Raw genomic sequence first — 16,859 nt, 5'->3', positions numbered from 1 at the left:
ATGCTGGTTAAACAACGGTATATTGTGAATTAATGATGCTGGGAGGCTGGTGGATAGAGCTGCCCGTCTCCAACCGAACCTTCAGCCAGCCATCGAGTCTGGGCTCCGCTTTCATGAGCCCCGTATCAAGTACTCTCAGTCTCAGTCTCCCAGCCATATAGAGTTACCCTGGTAACAATGGGAGGGGAGGATTCTACACAGCCTCTAACCTTTAATGTTGCGCCACAGATCGGCGTGTCGGCTCCCTCTCACCCGCCCCCATTCTTACCCGGCAATAAACTAGAGGGGCAGTAGGCGCTGGCTGCTCCTTGGCGCCGCGCTATTGTCATCGGAGGGTAGATTACAGTGTATCGGGATCCCGGTCCCGGGGAAACGCAGCGGACCTTGTCATTACCCCCGCCGCGGAGGCACAAACATGGGACTGGAAAAATATGTTGCCCCTGTTGTTATCATGCAACTGCTGATTCGGCTTCGAACAATTGCTCGAGATTTACATGTATGAATATAAGATAAGCGGTTAATGGCCCTTTCTGCTTCGACTAAACCTGCATTCAGGTGACATACGTATCGTTACCTTGATACAGCTTCGAACTCCTCGCCTTCTCATAAATAATCAGTAGTAACCATTTGTGAAACATTTAAATGCAAGTAATGAGCCTGTAATTGAAACATGAACTCAATGAATATCATATCGAATACATGTGTTTTATTTTCTCTGGTCAATATTTAAAGGAATGAGGACAATCATATTTAATACTCGTACTTGATGGCACACAATCTGAATGTTTCGATCTGTGGCGCCTTTATTACTTATATATCTTTATCTTCAGGCGCCAAAAGTTTTGTCTTTCACCCCGTGAAGCGGTCGTCTCGAGCAGTTTAGAAGTAGGCTGACACGTTCCGTGAGGTGTTCAGTTCTCTTAAATACGAGCGAAATATTAAAACGAAACCATAAAAGACTCGCTCGCACTTATTCTTGTATCAAGATACAATAGTTTAACTTTTAAATGTCTGAAGATCACATTTCTGTCATAAAACCGCCGCTAATTGACGCCGATATCGTGCTAAATGGGTCTATGGTGAGAGAAAACACAAACCTTCTACAATGACAAAAGGGGTAGTGCATTAACAATTAAAAGAGGAAATGCAGTGGATGTTAAAATTGTTACATCCTCAACGAAGCGCTAAGCCGGATCCGCACTACCTTACGACTGATGAAAACTAATCGGAAGCGAATTGAAAATCTATCAGGGGTACTTGAGCGCCACGGAGGCTTTATAAACAGAGTTGTTGGATTTTACCCGTTTCTACATTTATCGCCTCTGCGTTTACCGAAGCACTTGATAAGGTGTTAAAAGTGTTAATTGACGGGGTTTTGACAGACTTAGTGGAAACAATCGTGATTTGTTGGTGCTTTAATGGCGAATAAAGATGTGAAAAAGAAACACCGTATTATATTTGCACAGTGATTAATCCTCGACGGAATATCATTCACAAAAACAATTGTCGACGACACGTCCGACCCGCTCGCACACTATATTAACAGACAATAACAATACAGGCAACATTTTCGAAATACTTTTAACTAAATAACATTGACAGACGCAACTGTTTGTTATCTTAAAATTAATTCCTAGGATCTTGTCAGTGGTGAAATAACAATCAATCGGGTTTATAATATTGAGTGGGACAGCCAAGGAGGACAGTTTGAGGGATCAATCCCTGAAAAGGCTTCATCGCGCGGATATCTGCGATTGTTCGCCTCATTTATGATCAATGAATGTCGGAGACCTTTGGGATTTGCTGAACAATTGAGGTAGATATGAATTAAACGCATCTCGGCGAGATTGTGTGAGAGATTTGAAATTGGTGAGGCTTTTGGCGTCCCTCCGGGAGCGGTCTCCTAGCGTCCGTGAGAAATCGACGTCACCGTTCGTCTGTGTCACACTGGCGAATGACTAATATACCGGGAAACTTTTGTGTAATAACGTCGCAGTAAGGCATGGGAAAAACAATTGAAGGTTGAAATTATAGTTTTAGATCGTTTTAGTTCTATTGTCACTTTTAATCGTTATTAAAAATCGTCAGGTAACCTACGAAAAGAGCCAGTCCATTGCAAAAATCACCAGTGTTTTGTAGAGGAAGGGTTTAGAAAAATTGGGCAACTACTTTGCGTGCTTCTTTAGGATTTTAAGTGGATATTTCAATTAAAAAGAATGAAAAAAGTCTGCAAGGAAATTTACGAGCTTCGATGGGCCGTCAGAAGTAGCATGAATGGGTCACATTATTCAACGCTGGAATGCTAACTTCCAAACCAGGAATTCTTATTGCTTTAAAGTGAGTATAAAACTCTTGAGCGAACACTTTTCAACAGTTATTATAAATCATTTTAACACAGATCTGAGGTCTAAGTGCTTGCAATATTCTTTTTCAATCTTATTCAATTGAACAGAACAAAAAGAGTGAGCACTTGAGAAAGTTGTAAATATGTTACGAAATAATCGCCAACAAAATAGAATGAAATAACGACCAGCGTTCGACGACTGTTGAACATCATTTCTAAAAATTTCTTTTGAAGCATAAGGGTTTTAAGCGATAATAGACAGGGGTAAATTGGGTTCATTTATTCTTAAGTACATTTAAATCAATTTGAAAGGAGTTAAATTGGCAGTAGTTAAAGTTGAGATACAATTATAAAACATATGGTCCGTGTCAGCCCAACACACTGCATCACAATACTAAAGAAAACCCTCAAACAACAATCACGTTTATAGCCATTCGAGGTTGCAACAGACACGTATGGTTAACTTACACTGTCATGCGCAATTGACAATCAATTACAGCCTCTTTTCTCTCTACTTAACTTATCCTACGGAACATTTTTCAAAGATATTAAAGTCAAATCTTTACAATATTTATGTAATTAGAGTATTTCTTATTAATATAATACTAAAGCCGAATATATATATCATATATATGTATATAAAACTTGTATTTCTAACATTTTGAACAAGGTGATGAATTCACTGAGGTGATTCGTTATGAAAATTAACAAACGAACAAAAAATATAGGTTAAACTCAAATTTCATTTTCTGTTTAGTTAACATTCAAGCACGCAATCTGAAAGGTATCCTCATTACATTATTAAATAAATAAGACCTCAAAAGCAGGCTCCATATTGTTTTCATACTGCATTCATATTCATGTTCATCCCACAAAGGTGACAGAAAACTGACGACATTACTTGATGTAATGTAACCGTATTACTTATATACCTATCTTGTTTCCTGTATATTTTTGAAAACTTTTATCCCATCGTTTCTCTTTTTCTAAATATTCGCGTTTATGTCTATTCAATTGTTCTGTCTCGAATTCGCTGTATACAAACGTTCTTGTGTCTAAAATCGTTTATATTAACATCAACCGTTTTATGATCAAAGCTTAGCCTATTTTTTAGTAAAATATATACAGAAACTATATTTTCTATTTAGTTGGTGTTACTTTTTAATAAATGTATTTATTTTGATAAAGGAGAAAGGGCCCGCATTCACAAACGTCCTTATGCTGAGTTTGAGACTCAGGGTCAGAAAACTGAATTCTAAATGGTTTCAACGTATCTAAAATATATCAATTTTTACAAACAATGGACTTATGTTCAGAACATTGTAAATGTTAACAACGTTGTTAACGTCACCGTTGTTAACTCTCAAATCGTCATTACCCTGGAAGTTTAGTACCCTGGCCCCAAATTCTCGAAACTTCTTAAGCTTAAAAGGCTTAAGTCGCTTATTTCAATTAGCCAAAATACATACTAATAATGGATGTTGATAAATGAAAAATGGTTTCCTCTAATTAGCATACAGATTTTTCTTATATAATTTAAAAAAAACTCTTAAAGAAGTAAATATAACGCATATTATAGAACAACAAAAATAGTGAGTTTAGCTTAATCCTGTTATAAGGGACTTAAGAAGTTTCGAGAAATTGGGGCTAGAAGTTTAAATACGCCTGTGATCTGCTGTATTTCAAACAATATTTTAGACAAGTGTTTTAGCTGCATTTCAAGCTAAAATTTGAATATTTATGAGCACATCATGAAATCGTTCACATTTAAAAGTAAGCAAAGATGCCGTTAATCACAGTGTTAACTTAAACAAAGTTCTGAACAATGGAAATTGTTTGTTTCATTGTAAAACAGATTATTTGTAACAGGTACAACAATTTTAGCATCTTTGCGTCTATAATAGCAAATTACAACAAAATTAAGATTTTGCTTTTCTGAGCCTTGGTCTCAAACACCGACCTAAGACGTTGGAGAATAGGGGCCCATAACATGATTTTTCTAAATATAGAAACATATCAGCTTTAATCCGATGTTTGTTATACCACAGTGTGAATATTATATTATGAGACTTGACTTGTTCCTCTTAAAAGATTGGAATACGAACAGGGTAATATTTAAGGAATGAATTGCGGGGTTGATGTCATTATCGCGGTATGAACGCAATTGGGTTGGTCAATGTGTGTGGAGTCCGAAAGACTCCACGCGTACTTTGACCAACCCAATTGCGTTCATATCCCCGATAATGACATCAACTCCGCAATTCATTCCTTATATTTACACCAATAGTTCATTATTTCATTCAAGAATTGTTAAAAAAATACTTCATTTCATTTATGAAAACCTTTCAGTAATCCGTTCTTACCCATTCTGTAAAAAGAACGACCCGACTATAACCGGAAACATTTTTTTCAAATGACGTCACAATAACGCGGAAAAAGATCAACCACTTGAAATCACTTTAAAACGTAAAATTAAAACAATTCTGGTACGAATATATTTATAATATAATAAACTTACACTTTTAAAAATGTTGATCTATATTTTACGGGACCTGCAGACACAATACAACCAATAACAAGATCAATAGTTTTCGTGTATATTGTTATGCAATGAATTACGATCCGAACATATCCGAAGATGTTGCGTTCATCGATTGATGAACGCAATTGCCGAAAGGCAGTTCATTTAAGGAACGGAAGTTGAGGTGTAAATATATACCTGTATACGTTTTGCAAATAGTAGGATACGAAAACAAGCATTGTTAAGGTCATTCATATTTTTTGGTTAACTAATAAATGTCGCATTTAAAACAAATAGGGAAACTGCACGTGGTTATGAACACTGAGCGTGCAAATTAATTTCACTGTTAAACTTATAAGTTACATTTAGCATTTCCCTGTGTGAACATTGATACCGAAACCCAACTTCTAATTTGAAAATGTCTGTTATGAATGTAAATGTTTATTAGGCCCAGACAAATATTTATGAATAACCGTATACTTAATTGAATTATTGAAAATGAGCCGACTTACGAAATTTTGTTGATTTTTTTGTTGAAATATTGAAATTACGTATGACTGAAAGATATGCATTAACATCTTGCAACAATTCATGGGTTTTCCGTAAACATTGCTGTCTTGCAGACTCGGTTATGTTGGGGCTTAGGCGTATGTATCTATCGTCGAAATTATATTTAATTGTCTGATGTTAAAAATAGAAAAATGTTCTTGTTTCGTCTCTGTCAGTAAAATGTCTGAAATTCTGAGTTCTAACAAACCTCCTCGAAGAATTACGTGGGTGAAAGCTTTACCCAGTCGTAAATATCAGTGTAATTTTATACCACCAGTTCGTCCGAAAGTTCGGATTAAATAACTGTTTTGAATTGTAATCGTATAAAAAGTGTGTATATAATTAATTGAGCCCATACAGAATAAATACTATGTCAATGTCAACGTTACAGAAATTGAAATAAGGCAGAGGTCATGAACCTCCTTAGTGGTAGTGAGGCCGGTACTTGCAATCAAGGTCAAGGTCATAGGTAATGAGGCCAATACTTGCAATCAAGGTCAAGGTCATAGGTAGTGAGCCAATACTTGCAATCAAGATTAAGGTCATAGGTAGTGAGGCCAATACTTGCAATCAATGTCAAGGTCATAGGTAGTGAGGCCAATACTTGCAATCAAGGTCAAGGTCATAGGTAGTGAGCCAATACTTGCAATCAAGATTAAGGTCATAGGTAGTGAGGCCAATACTTGCAATCAAGATTAAGGTCATAGGTAGTGAGGCCAATACTTGCAGTCAAGGTCATAGGTAGTGAGGCCAATACTTGCAATCAAGATTAAGGTCATAGGTAGTGAGGCCAATACTTGCAATCAAGATTAAGGTCATAGGTAGTGAGGCCAATACTTGCAATCAAGATTAAGGTCATAGGTAGTGAGGCCAATACTTGCAATCAAGGTCAAGGTCATAGGTAGTGAGGCCAATACTTGCAATCAAGATTAAGGTCATAGGTAGTGAGGCCAATACTTGCAATCAAGGTCAATGTCATAGGTAGTGAGGCCAATACTTGCAATCAAGATTAAGGTCATAGGTAGTGAGGCCAATACTTGCAATTAAGGTCAAGGTCATAGGTAGTGAGGCCAATACTTGCAATCAATGTCAAGGTCATAGGTAGTGAGGCCAATACTTGCAATCAAGATTAAGGTCATAGGGTGTGAGGCCAATACTTGCAATCAAGGTCAAGGTCATAGGTAGTGAGGCCAATACTTGCAATCAATGTCAAGGTCATAGGTAGTGAGTTCAATACTTGCAATCAAGGTCAAGGTCATCGTTACTTAAAAATGTCAACACTCCAGATTTAAATGGGTTGCTATTATAGGAATATGTCACCTATTTTATATAAAGAATATTGTTGCCTACACTGAAAATAACGAATGTGTTTTTAAACACCCATGGTCGCATAATAGACACTGCACTGTAATGATGAGTAGTATATTGTGTACAGTGTACACTTCTTTCAACCACAGTGTGTACATGAGGGTTATCAAAGTATTTTTTGTTTAAAGTACTTGATTTCCGATGAATTTTGAAATGAAAATAAAAATGCATTAAAAGTAGATAAAACGTTCGGTATCACATTTTTGCCCCAACATAACTATTTCTTTTTAGATAATATTTTAGCTATACTTCAATTGTGTAAATGTTAACCTTCAGATATGCATACTGTTAGCTGGGAACAGGAGGATATAGGTTACTTTTTTAATATTTTTGAAAGAAAAATTTGCAACAACATTACACTAGAAACATACACAAATCAAGTACGTTAACAATCTCTGTGGAAGTACGCTAACAAAGATGGTGGAGGTCGAGTTTATTGACTTTGGTACTCAGAAATGACGAAATCAAAGGGTCTTTCAGGAAGAAAAAATAGCCTGTTATGTTTTTTATTCATTCAAAAATCATGCATTTATACAACGGTTATTCCAGAATCACGTAGGGGGAAATATGTCATAACGTGAAAGGGCAAATCAAGTCAAGGTCGTCTTTACTTCATACGACACATTTCTATCAGTATCGGTGTAAATCTCTTTAAAACTCTTTGAAAACACTGTGAATGGCGTGAGTTACACGCTGCGTGTCTGAATAACCTCACTGACGGACTTAAAGACTCGAGTGGCCATGATTTTAACGTGTTAGCTTGGATTTAAAATGCGTGCATGTGTTCTTTGGTTTCCCTTTTTCAATTCAACTCCTCTAACAGTAATTTTCGGATTGTTCCGTCAAGAATAATCACATGGAAATTGTTTCTCCCGGAAAGACAAAAGCCATAGCAGTCGCAATCAACTCGAAAGAGAATGATTACTCATTTTACATGGCTGTGTTGCGACATTTGTGGTACTTCTTTATAGGAGACTCACTGGTCTTTGACTATTTAAAACCAACACACACAATAACTACCATTTTTTCGTGCTTTGATTAATTTGGTACATGTATACCAATGTCGTGTTTCAGCTATTGTTACACAAATAGATGCATTCATACCAGACGCGAGTATTCACATACTAAATGTGTCAGGAGGATGAGCCATAATTATGTGTTCAAATTTACTAATATTTTAAATCCGTTAATTGGAAAAATGTCAGAGCTTCCCTTTTTCGGCGTTCCCAGGCTCGCCTCTGTAACACCACCGTTCGCGTACGGATTTGCCATCTTAATAAAGCACCGATGTATGTACGACTTGTTCGTGTTCAACATCCTTAGCTTTAATAATATTGCATGATATCAATCAATGAAATCGTAGTTTACTACAAAACTTGTTTGTAAAAAAAACTGTCGGAATAGTTGATCGTACATTCCTCCCGCCTGTGGATGCTGCGTGTGTGTTTAATTGTGGGAATAGTTTGACAGTAGGTGACCAAATGTCTACTCTACCTATTCATAAGATCTTAATCAAAATGTATTCGGATAATTATCTCAGTAAATTAAGATGGAAGATAGAAATCTAAACGCTAAATTGCCATCAATTTGTACAACAAAAAGCCTGGTAAACGCTCTCCATCATTGAAATTTCCTTAATAGACTGTAGCGATATGCTGTTTGAGTTTAATTTTTATTCCCAGTTTAATTTAACGGTATTTTTGCCCATGGACTCATATTTCACACATTGAAGGAAATTATTCGCTTTTGACGTCAGGCTTGCGATTTTGATTGAACATAGATAATTCTCTCCCCCCCCCCCCCCCCCCCCCCAATAAGATTTTTAATTTTTTATTTATATGTTTATATTTATTTATTTTGTTGTCGTTGTTTTAGTGTGTATTTTTTTAAGAGGATTGGTCGGTAAAATAGAAAATAGAACAGAAAATGAACGGAATAAATTATTGCTGTTCGGAGCCTTCAACGCTAGTCTCCGCTATGTAATTTTGTAGGAAGGAACATGAATAATTCCTCTGGTAATTAATATTTAATGGTGTACCTTCTTTTCACTGGGGGTCGCTATGTGTCTCATTTTAGTGATATAATACCGTGTTAATTTGGCAGATATGTTAAATAGGCAATACCTCTGGCGTCGACAAGCAACAAAAAATAACATCTCTAAATTGAAACTCAGGTAGAAAGTGAATAATACCATCTTTGGTTTGTAAACAATGAATCTGAATAGTAGCCGTTTTGTATACTTTTTATTCCCCATTTTGCATTTTGATCGGAATTTTAGATGACTTGAAAAGAATAGATGAAATAAAGTCTTATCGCGTGTTCAAGCAACTATACATATACGGGTGGATAGGTTATTTCGAGGTTTTATTACATACGAATCGAGTGCGATATTTATATACGATATAAAACGGCGACAAGACTATAGTTTTAGATGGATGTATGGCATACCGAGGAACTGACTCTTTTTCCCAAATGATATGATAGGTTATGGTGTAATTATATCATGAAAAGAAACCGGGGATGCCTTTTCAAGGAGGTTAATGGTTTTATACCTAATTATTGGCCTGTGGGAAATAAAATACGTCGTAATTATTTGAAATATGTAAGGGTAATGGAGCAGAAAATATCCCATGTTACAGAGGCTGACGACAAGACTGGCCTCGGGACATTCACATAGCAAATGTACACGTTCAGTTATTGAACTTGTGGAAGAATGCCGTACAACAATGAAATTTAACGTGTCGGATTCAACACTACACGAGCACAATTTATGTATGTGTATGTATTAATGTATGTGATTAAAGCTGTATGTTTCTATGTTCACGAATTTCCATATGTCACTGGACATTGAAAGAGAAATAATAAAACGTCTGCATTCTTGTACAGCGGTATTCGAACCCACAACCTTAGCGACCATTTAGCCATTTGCTTGTGCATGACTGTAAAAGGAGTATTCATGTTATTATAAAAAAAAAATATGCATCCCAGCTAATGGACGACGTATTAAAAAATGAATGGAAACGGTTTTTGTAGTATTCAGGAAGTAATTGTATAGTGTGTGGTTCTCCTAGTTTAGAAGATGAATATAACTTTACAGTGTATATTTTTGCCATCGTTAGAATGCCATCAGACGGAAATACCTCAGTTCATATAAGGATAAAAGATCAAGCATGTATAAGTGTATATAAGTTTTTTAGTCTTAACATAGATGTATTGTAGTAAAACGTCCAAGTATCTCATAAACATAGCTTTTCTGGCGAGTCACAAGTCTATGACAGTTAGTTCATCACCACGTCTGTGTCTCTGGGCATTTGTATTTATTTACAAAATAGTTATATTCATCTACAACCTACATTTTATTTTGTATAATGTAATTATGTTAAATTCATAATGTTTAAATCTTTTGGATATGTAATCTGCTGGTCCATGCATACAAGTTTTGTTCTGTAATTGTGTTGAAATTAAGCAACCATTTGTTACGACGTTTAATCATGATCGTCGGACTTTTCATGCAGTCATTCAGTTTTAAACATCTATGTTTGAAACCAGTCTATTCGGACGGACGAGCTGATAGGACATCCGATCCGCATTATCCGTTGACCCGCCACCATATTGCGTGATTCGCCCCCAGCTCGCTCGACCTAGATCCATTTATACTCAAAGATATAGTTTGTTCATTTAAGGTATCACTGAGTTGATATTTAGTGCGGATTAAATTTTCAGTTAAAGCGGTCATGTATAATATTCTATCTCTATGTACGGGCGTCTCGGGTAGTGGGGGTGGGCTTTCCTGGGGGTGGGGGAGGGAGTAGTGAAGATTGCACCCACTACCGCCCCCCCCCCTTGGGATTTTGGGGAATAATTTCCCTGCCCTGGATCCGCTTATGCAAAAAGGTCTTGTTCTGCGTGACCTTTTACTCAGGCGCTTATTATCCACTGTCCAATGCGTGAGCTGCATTAATGTGGGATTGTATATTTCTTATACATCATATACCTACCATATCTCATCTCGGGTTTTCTATGTTTGTCTCACACTGTAGCCGTACTTTTTCAATGCCGATTAAGGTGTTGCAATTCCGATGAAACCTTTATGGACTTCATATTCTGTGTATCAGTTTTTAAAGAACAGAACAGAACAGAACATTTATTTACCAGAAAATCATAGACCCATGTGGCCGAATATCATACAAAGTGTTCAGACGTAGAAATGTATATATAACGACAATCAAGAACACGAATGCCATTATAAAAACATCTATAGTAAGATGTATTTCTTTTTAAGTGTTCAATGCTATCCAAACGCACGCCATGACTCAGTCTGACGCGAGCTGACACTTACTGGAAGTAAATAAGTTAACTGTCGCTCATAGAACGCTTCCCCTGTCAAACGTCTATTGAGAGGCGCCTTCCAATCCATCAGACGCTGGCAGCTCGCCGCTCAAATGTCGAGATATGTTTTCTATTACAGCCATTGTCAACACGATCCCCCTTCCGGTGAGCCGTAGCATATAAGTGATAGACATGTAATTTCTTAAAACGATTTCTAAGAATTCGTATGGCCATGTTAAAAAAAAGAATATTTGAAAACTAATTTATATTGCCAGTTTATAAACGGGATTTCGACAAAAGAAGAGTAATCTCTCATGACTCCGAAAACTCATGTATGGTGTGGATAATTTGAAGAGTTTTGGTATTTAGAAATTCAGTGATGCTTGCATACTTAAAATAACATTTTAAAGATTCTTTAATCATAGTATCATCAGGTGAAAAACAGAATTCAAGTGTATGAAAAATAGTCCATTTCATTTTCTCTTTCCGATATCATTGCGACGCTAAATCTGAAATGTAAATGCATGTCACGAACTGTCTTTTATTTGATTTTAAGTTCAATTAGTTTAATTTTACATCTACTTGTGAGAATCGCCTCCTTTTTACTTCAATTCCATTCTCTGTCACACTTTTCTTTGATTAGAATGCCAGTAACGTGGCTCTAAAGTCTGAAAGAAAACCAACATTTGGATTGTTCCACCATGCATGTGTCCACTTGGACGGAAGTTTGGGCAAACAAACCAATTTCTTGAGCAGCACTCGGGGACTACTTTATCATAAATGGAGTTTCTCAAATATAGTCAAGAGGCTTTCCGCCATTCAATTCTTGTATACATAAACCTGGTATTAACGTTTCCATTTTGTCCCTTGGTGGAGGAGTCCTTCAATGAATATTAAATACATCATTTAGGAACTTCTTTATACTTTCAAGTGTCATTAAAGAGTTTGAAGTTTGTTATATAGTTGCTTTCTTTAAAGAGTTAGAAATATGCATACATTGATTCATTTTAAGTTTCATTGAAAAGCAAAATCATTTTAAAAACACTCTTTGCAATTCATTTTGCACAATTTCTTAAAAAAACAATATGTATTTTGTTATTGATGGTGATGATGATCATGATATGTATGCAGCAACATCAACATCATGATATGCCATTCAATATACAATGTGTCAAAAAACGGAGAAAATTGATATATCAAAACATAATAATAATAATAATAATAATAATAATAATAATAATAATAATAATAAAAATAATAATAATAATAATAATAATAATAAAAATAATAATAATAATAATAATAATAATAATAATAATAATAATAATAAAAAATAATAATAACAACAACAACAACATTAATGATAATAATAATAATAATAATAATAATAATAATAATAATAATAATAATAATAATAATAAAAATAATAATAATAATAAAAATAAATGAATAAAGAAAGAAATCAAATTATAAATACCTAAACATATAGATAAATATTAAATAAAATAATCAAACAATGAATCAAGTAAATCAAGCATATTTATCAATAGATAAATTATGGATGAAAAAGTAATAAACAAATTAAATAATAAATACATTAATATGTACATAAATACATATAATAAATAAATTAAATAAAAAGATAAATAAATTCAATAAAAAGATAAATAAATAAATAAATAAATAAATAAATAAATAAATAAATAAATAAATAAATAAATAAATAAATAAATAAATATTATAGACAAACAAATAGTAAATGAATAGATGAAATAAAAATAAATAAATAATGAAGTAATAATAATTTATTAAATCATATATGATGTTGAGATTATACATGATTTTTATCTAAACCATTGATTAAAGTCAGTCAGTACATTTTCGCTAGCTGGCTATGCTTGGGCGTGTATAATTACATGTAAAATGTCTTCAATAAAGCAGTCGCATATTTATATTATTCTTTTACTGCGAGTACTAAAGATGTGCTCTATAGAATTGTGAGTGTAGTTACATAACTACCCAAAATTGTTTAATTTAAATACTTTAGAATGTTTAAGCTGAGCATGAAGTATGAGACATATTCTAGACGCCGCGCATAGTGAATAATTTAGATACCCTATTAATTTCCTAATTAATTTTTAAAACATCTGATATTTTCATTAATTAGGCACATTGTTGCTGTACCAATCGAACTTAAATTTCGTTTTTGACATTTCATTTTTCTCTCCATTTGTATGTCTACTAAAACTGTTCCGGAGTCTTTATCTATAATTGCCTTTACATGAAGTTTTTTTTATTGCATTAAATTAATACGGCTCAAGTTTCAATTCGGTAACATTTTAGATTGCTGGGGTTCTATTTCAGACAAAATGGGTTACTTAAATTGAACCTCTGTATGTAATGAACATTGAAATGAGTATTGCCTATAACGTTTGAAGTGCATTATAAACAAGGTACCTGTTCAGTAGACTCCTTGTTCCGCAACTTAAAATTGCTGTTAATTGTTTGAGCGTGTTTTTTTTTTATATACATCATTATGTAAATATCGCAAGCAATTGGTTATTCTGTTAGAACGTAGAAAAATAAATAATTAATAAACAAGTCATACGTTATCATTATGGCATATCATCATTAATGATATTACTACCATTTCGTTTATTGTACAATGTTCTTAACAATGCAAATATTACGCACATACTACATACATATATTCATATTAACACTTAGTTTCTTTCTTTCAGCATAATTGATGATGTGATGGCCACAGGACGCCTGTTCCTTTTCGTGTGTTTGTCCCTTGTACACGTGCAGGGCACTACCCGCGCATTCCTCGATCTTCTCAAGGAGTCGGATTATGACGTCACAAGTGACGTCACAGTTATCAGCCGTCTCGGAACATCACGGCCTGCACCTTCGGATAAATTACCTGTTATTGACCTCATTGAAAACCCAAGTGCAGTGTTTGATCCACCCGAGTCGGAGCTAAACCACCGGAAACTCCGACGGCTGCTGGGAGAAGACTTTGATCCGGAGTTTATGGGCATTGGGCGGCCGGTCGTGGCGGCATTCCAACCCAACGGAACTGTTGATATGAACAGACGGCGAGGAAGGCCGAAGGAACACCGACCTGATTTTATCAAAGACATAGGCACTCCTATTAGGTATGGTAGTCATATTAGAATCGATGGATTAAACATGAACAGACGGACGAAACGTGCTGTGAAAAAGTATATATGGAATTATACACATTGTCCTGTGGTGTATGCATGGAAAGATTTAGGTATTCGTTTTTGGCCCCAGTGGATAAAGGAGGGCCACTGTTATAACGGGCGATCGTGCTCCATGCCCCCGGGGATGATGTGCCGTCCCTCGGCTTCAGAGACAAGAACGCTCTTCCGGTGGCACTGTCCACTGAGCAAAAAAGGCCAGCTGCTGAAATGCCGCTGGATTAGAATTCAATATCCGATAATAACCAAATGTTCCTGTTCCTGTTGAGTGGCCGATGTTGTTTGAACAACCATTATTTATAATACGGGTGGATTTACACAGCGCGTTTCTTCATATAGAAATGACGTTTATCGACGTAGTTTGAGATAGGATACTAATTGCCAATTAGTGTTGTGAAGTGTGAGAGAAGGAAACATCCGTGTCTCCTCGCTGATAGCACGGGCGATTGGGGGCGGCCGGACAGCCAAGCGGCCATCGATATTTGCTACATTGTTACATTTGTTAGTCAGTTCCAAGATTTGATAGCAGCGACCGCTGGTACTTTGACGCAAGCTACCTCCAATTTAAATACCACGTGACTTAGTTTTCTCTGGACAAGATTAATTTACTTCTTTGTAAGATGGCTACAAACCAAATATTATATTATACGACTGAAAGAAATTACAGTGTGAAGCATACACGGAAAGTTGAACTTTAACTTTCTTTTAATATTATTTAAGTATCTATGTTTCAAGTAATCACTTACATGGATAAGATTTGTTTCAAATGATCAAGAATCCTCAGTATTCTTTTTTTTTAAATGCCACTGTAACGTTTTATACATATTTGTATATTGGGGAGGATGGCCAGTATTGTTTATATAATCAGACCATATGTAATTGTTTCTATTTTTATCGCATGGTCTTAATAACAAAATCAAGACAGTTCCAAAGAGGACAATTGAAAAAGTTATTTTTCCCTTGTAAAAGACAAACTCCTGAGGCTACAAGGTTGCTGAGGCTAAACACAGAATCAATTTAGTATGGTCTTACATAAACGCAAACTTGTACATATTCTTGTTATAGACATAAAATGGGCTACTTCTATTGAAAATGGATATAGATGGTTAATCAAGTATTCAATAGAGATGGTGTGATGTCTTAAGTCACCAGCTAAAACATTTAAAAACAAAACCGCTAACTTAAAATTTACATGTTAACGTATATTATTTTATTTTTTATTCGCAGCCATACCAAATTTTGGACTTTACGAAATTTTAAATACTTATATGGTCTAATAAGAAAAAAAATGGCTGCTGATCAAATTCGTTTAAGATATTCCAATGTTGTTCTTTTTGGATTGCATTTATAAGTGAACCATCTTGTGTAATAAGTACTTAATATTTATACTATATTAATTGATTGCGTTAACGTCGGTAATTACTAGTTATCAATTATGTTGTCAGTGGTAAATGTACATTGTTTAAACTTAATATCAAAATTAATTGTTTGGATAACAAAATAGTATTGTTGTTTTGTCGATGTTGCCATTAAATCAAATTGTTCAAATCAGTGATTGAGTCGTTGAAATAATTCCCTTCGTTTTACCATGCCATAAACAAGTAAATGATGTCACAACGAAGGAAGGGAGAAAGCGTTGAATCTCACGTCGAAGAGATATTGAAGTTCGAAGTGTTTGACCGTGTTTTTGTTGCGACGGGTCATCTCATCAACGCAATAAAAACAATGTTCATCATCAACAACATCCTTCACCACCACCACCACCACCACCACCACCTTATCATCATCATCATCGTTGTCATCATCAGCATCAAGATGAAGTCAACGACAAAGGCATGTTTCCCTAAGCCCGTTTCCAATGCCGTGATAACAATCACGGTATTTCTCGACGAATGAAGTGAGGAAACATTGCGTATTACCTCAAAGAAATATCTAAACATGCTTTATTTTAGTGTTTTGACACCAGATGTTCACTGGGAGCGACGTCCCAGAAATTTTAACTGTTTCAAATTCTCGCCGTCAAGAAAGTCCGAAGTCGTCTAAATCTCGCAACTTACTATACAACGACCGTATACAGTATCGCCCGTTGCCGTTTGTACTATGTTGAACGTCAAAAGCTGGGAGTCACGACTGTATACAGTATCGCCCGTTGCCGTTTGTACTATGTTGAACGTCAAAAGCTGGGAGTCACGACTGTAACAAAGTGACGTCGGATTTTACGGCGACCAATTGAAAGTAATTCCCACTAAAGACGTGAGGTCGTCTTATGTTGCACATGTAACGTTAAATGCAATGACGAAAGGCAGACCCCATATGGTGTGCCGAGTCAGCTAGCGAAGTAAAAACATACACAAATTATTTGGTTGAAAAAAGGTTCGAAGGATAATCAACATGAGAATGATATGAGAACTAATAAAATACAGTAAATATTAAGTCCAAAACACCTATATATATATATTTATATATTTACTCTAAACACTGTTTATATTCAAGTTTGTTACATTTTATATTTACAAGGCCA

The 16,859-nt window shown here is 35.2% G+C and overlaps 1 protein-coding gene across 1 annotated transcript; it reads left to right on the top strand.

Moving 5' to 3' along the window:
• Positions 1 to 948: 948 nt before the first annotated feature.
• LOC128242302 (noggin-2-like) lies at positions 949 to 15,889 on the top strand. The gene is made up of 2 exons (XM_052959402.1): positions 949 to 2,337; positions 13,853 to 15,889. The coding sequence occupies exons 1-2, from the start codon at positions 2,300 to 2,302 to the stop codon at positions 14,604 to 14,606; spliced, it is 792 nt and encodes a 263-aa protein (XP_052815362.1). The 5' UTR covers positions 949 to 2,299; the 3' UTR covers positions 14,607 to 15,889.
• The last annotated feature ends 970 nt before the right edge of the window (positions 15,890 to 16,859 follow it).

Source organism: Mya arenaria, chromosome 2, assembly GCF_026914265.1.
Source record: "Mya arenaria isolate MELC-2E11 chromosome 2, ASM2691426v1".
In the NCBI taxonomy this organism is placed as follows: domain Eukaryota; kingdom Metazoa; phylum Mollusca; class Bivalvia; order Myida; family Myidae; genus Mya; species Mya arenaria.
Note: the sequence above shows the minus strand (reverse complement) of the source record. Positions and strands in the feature narration are given on the sequence as shown.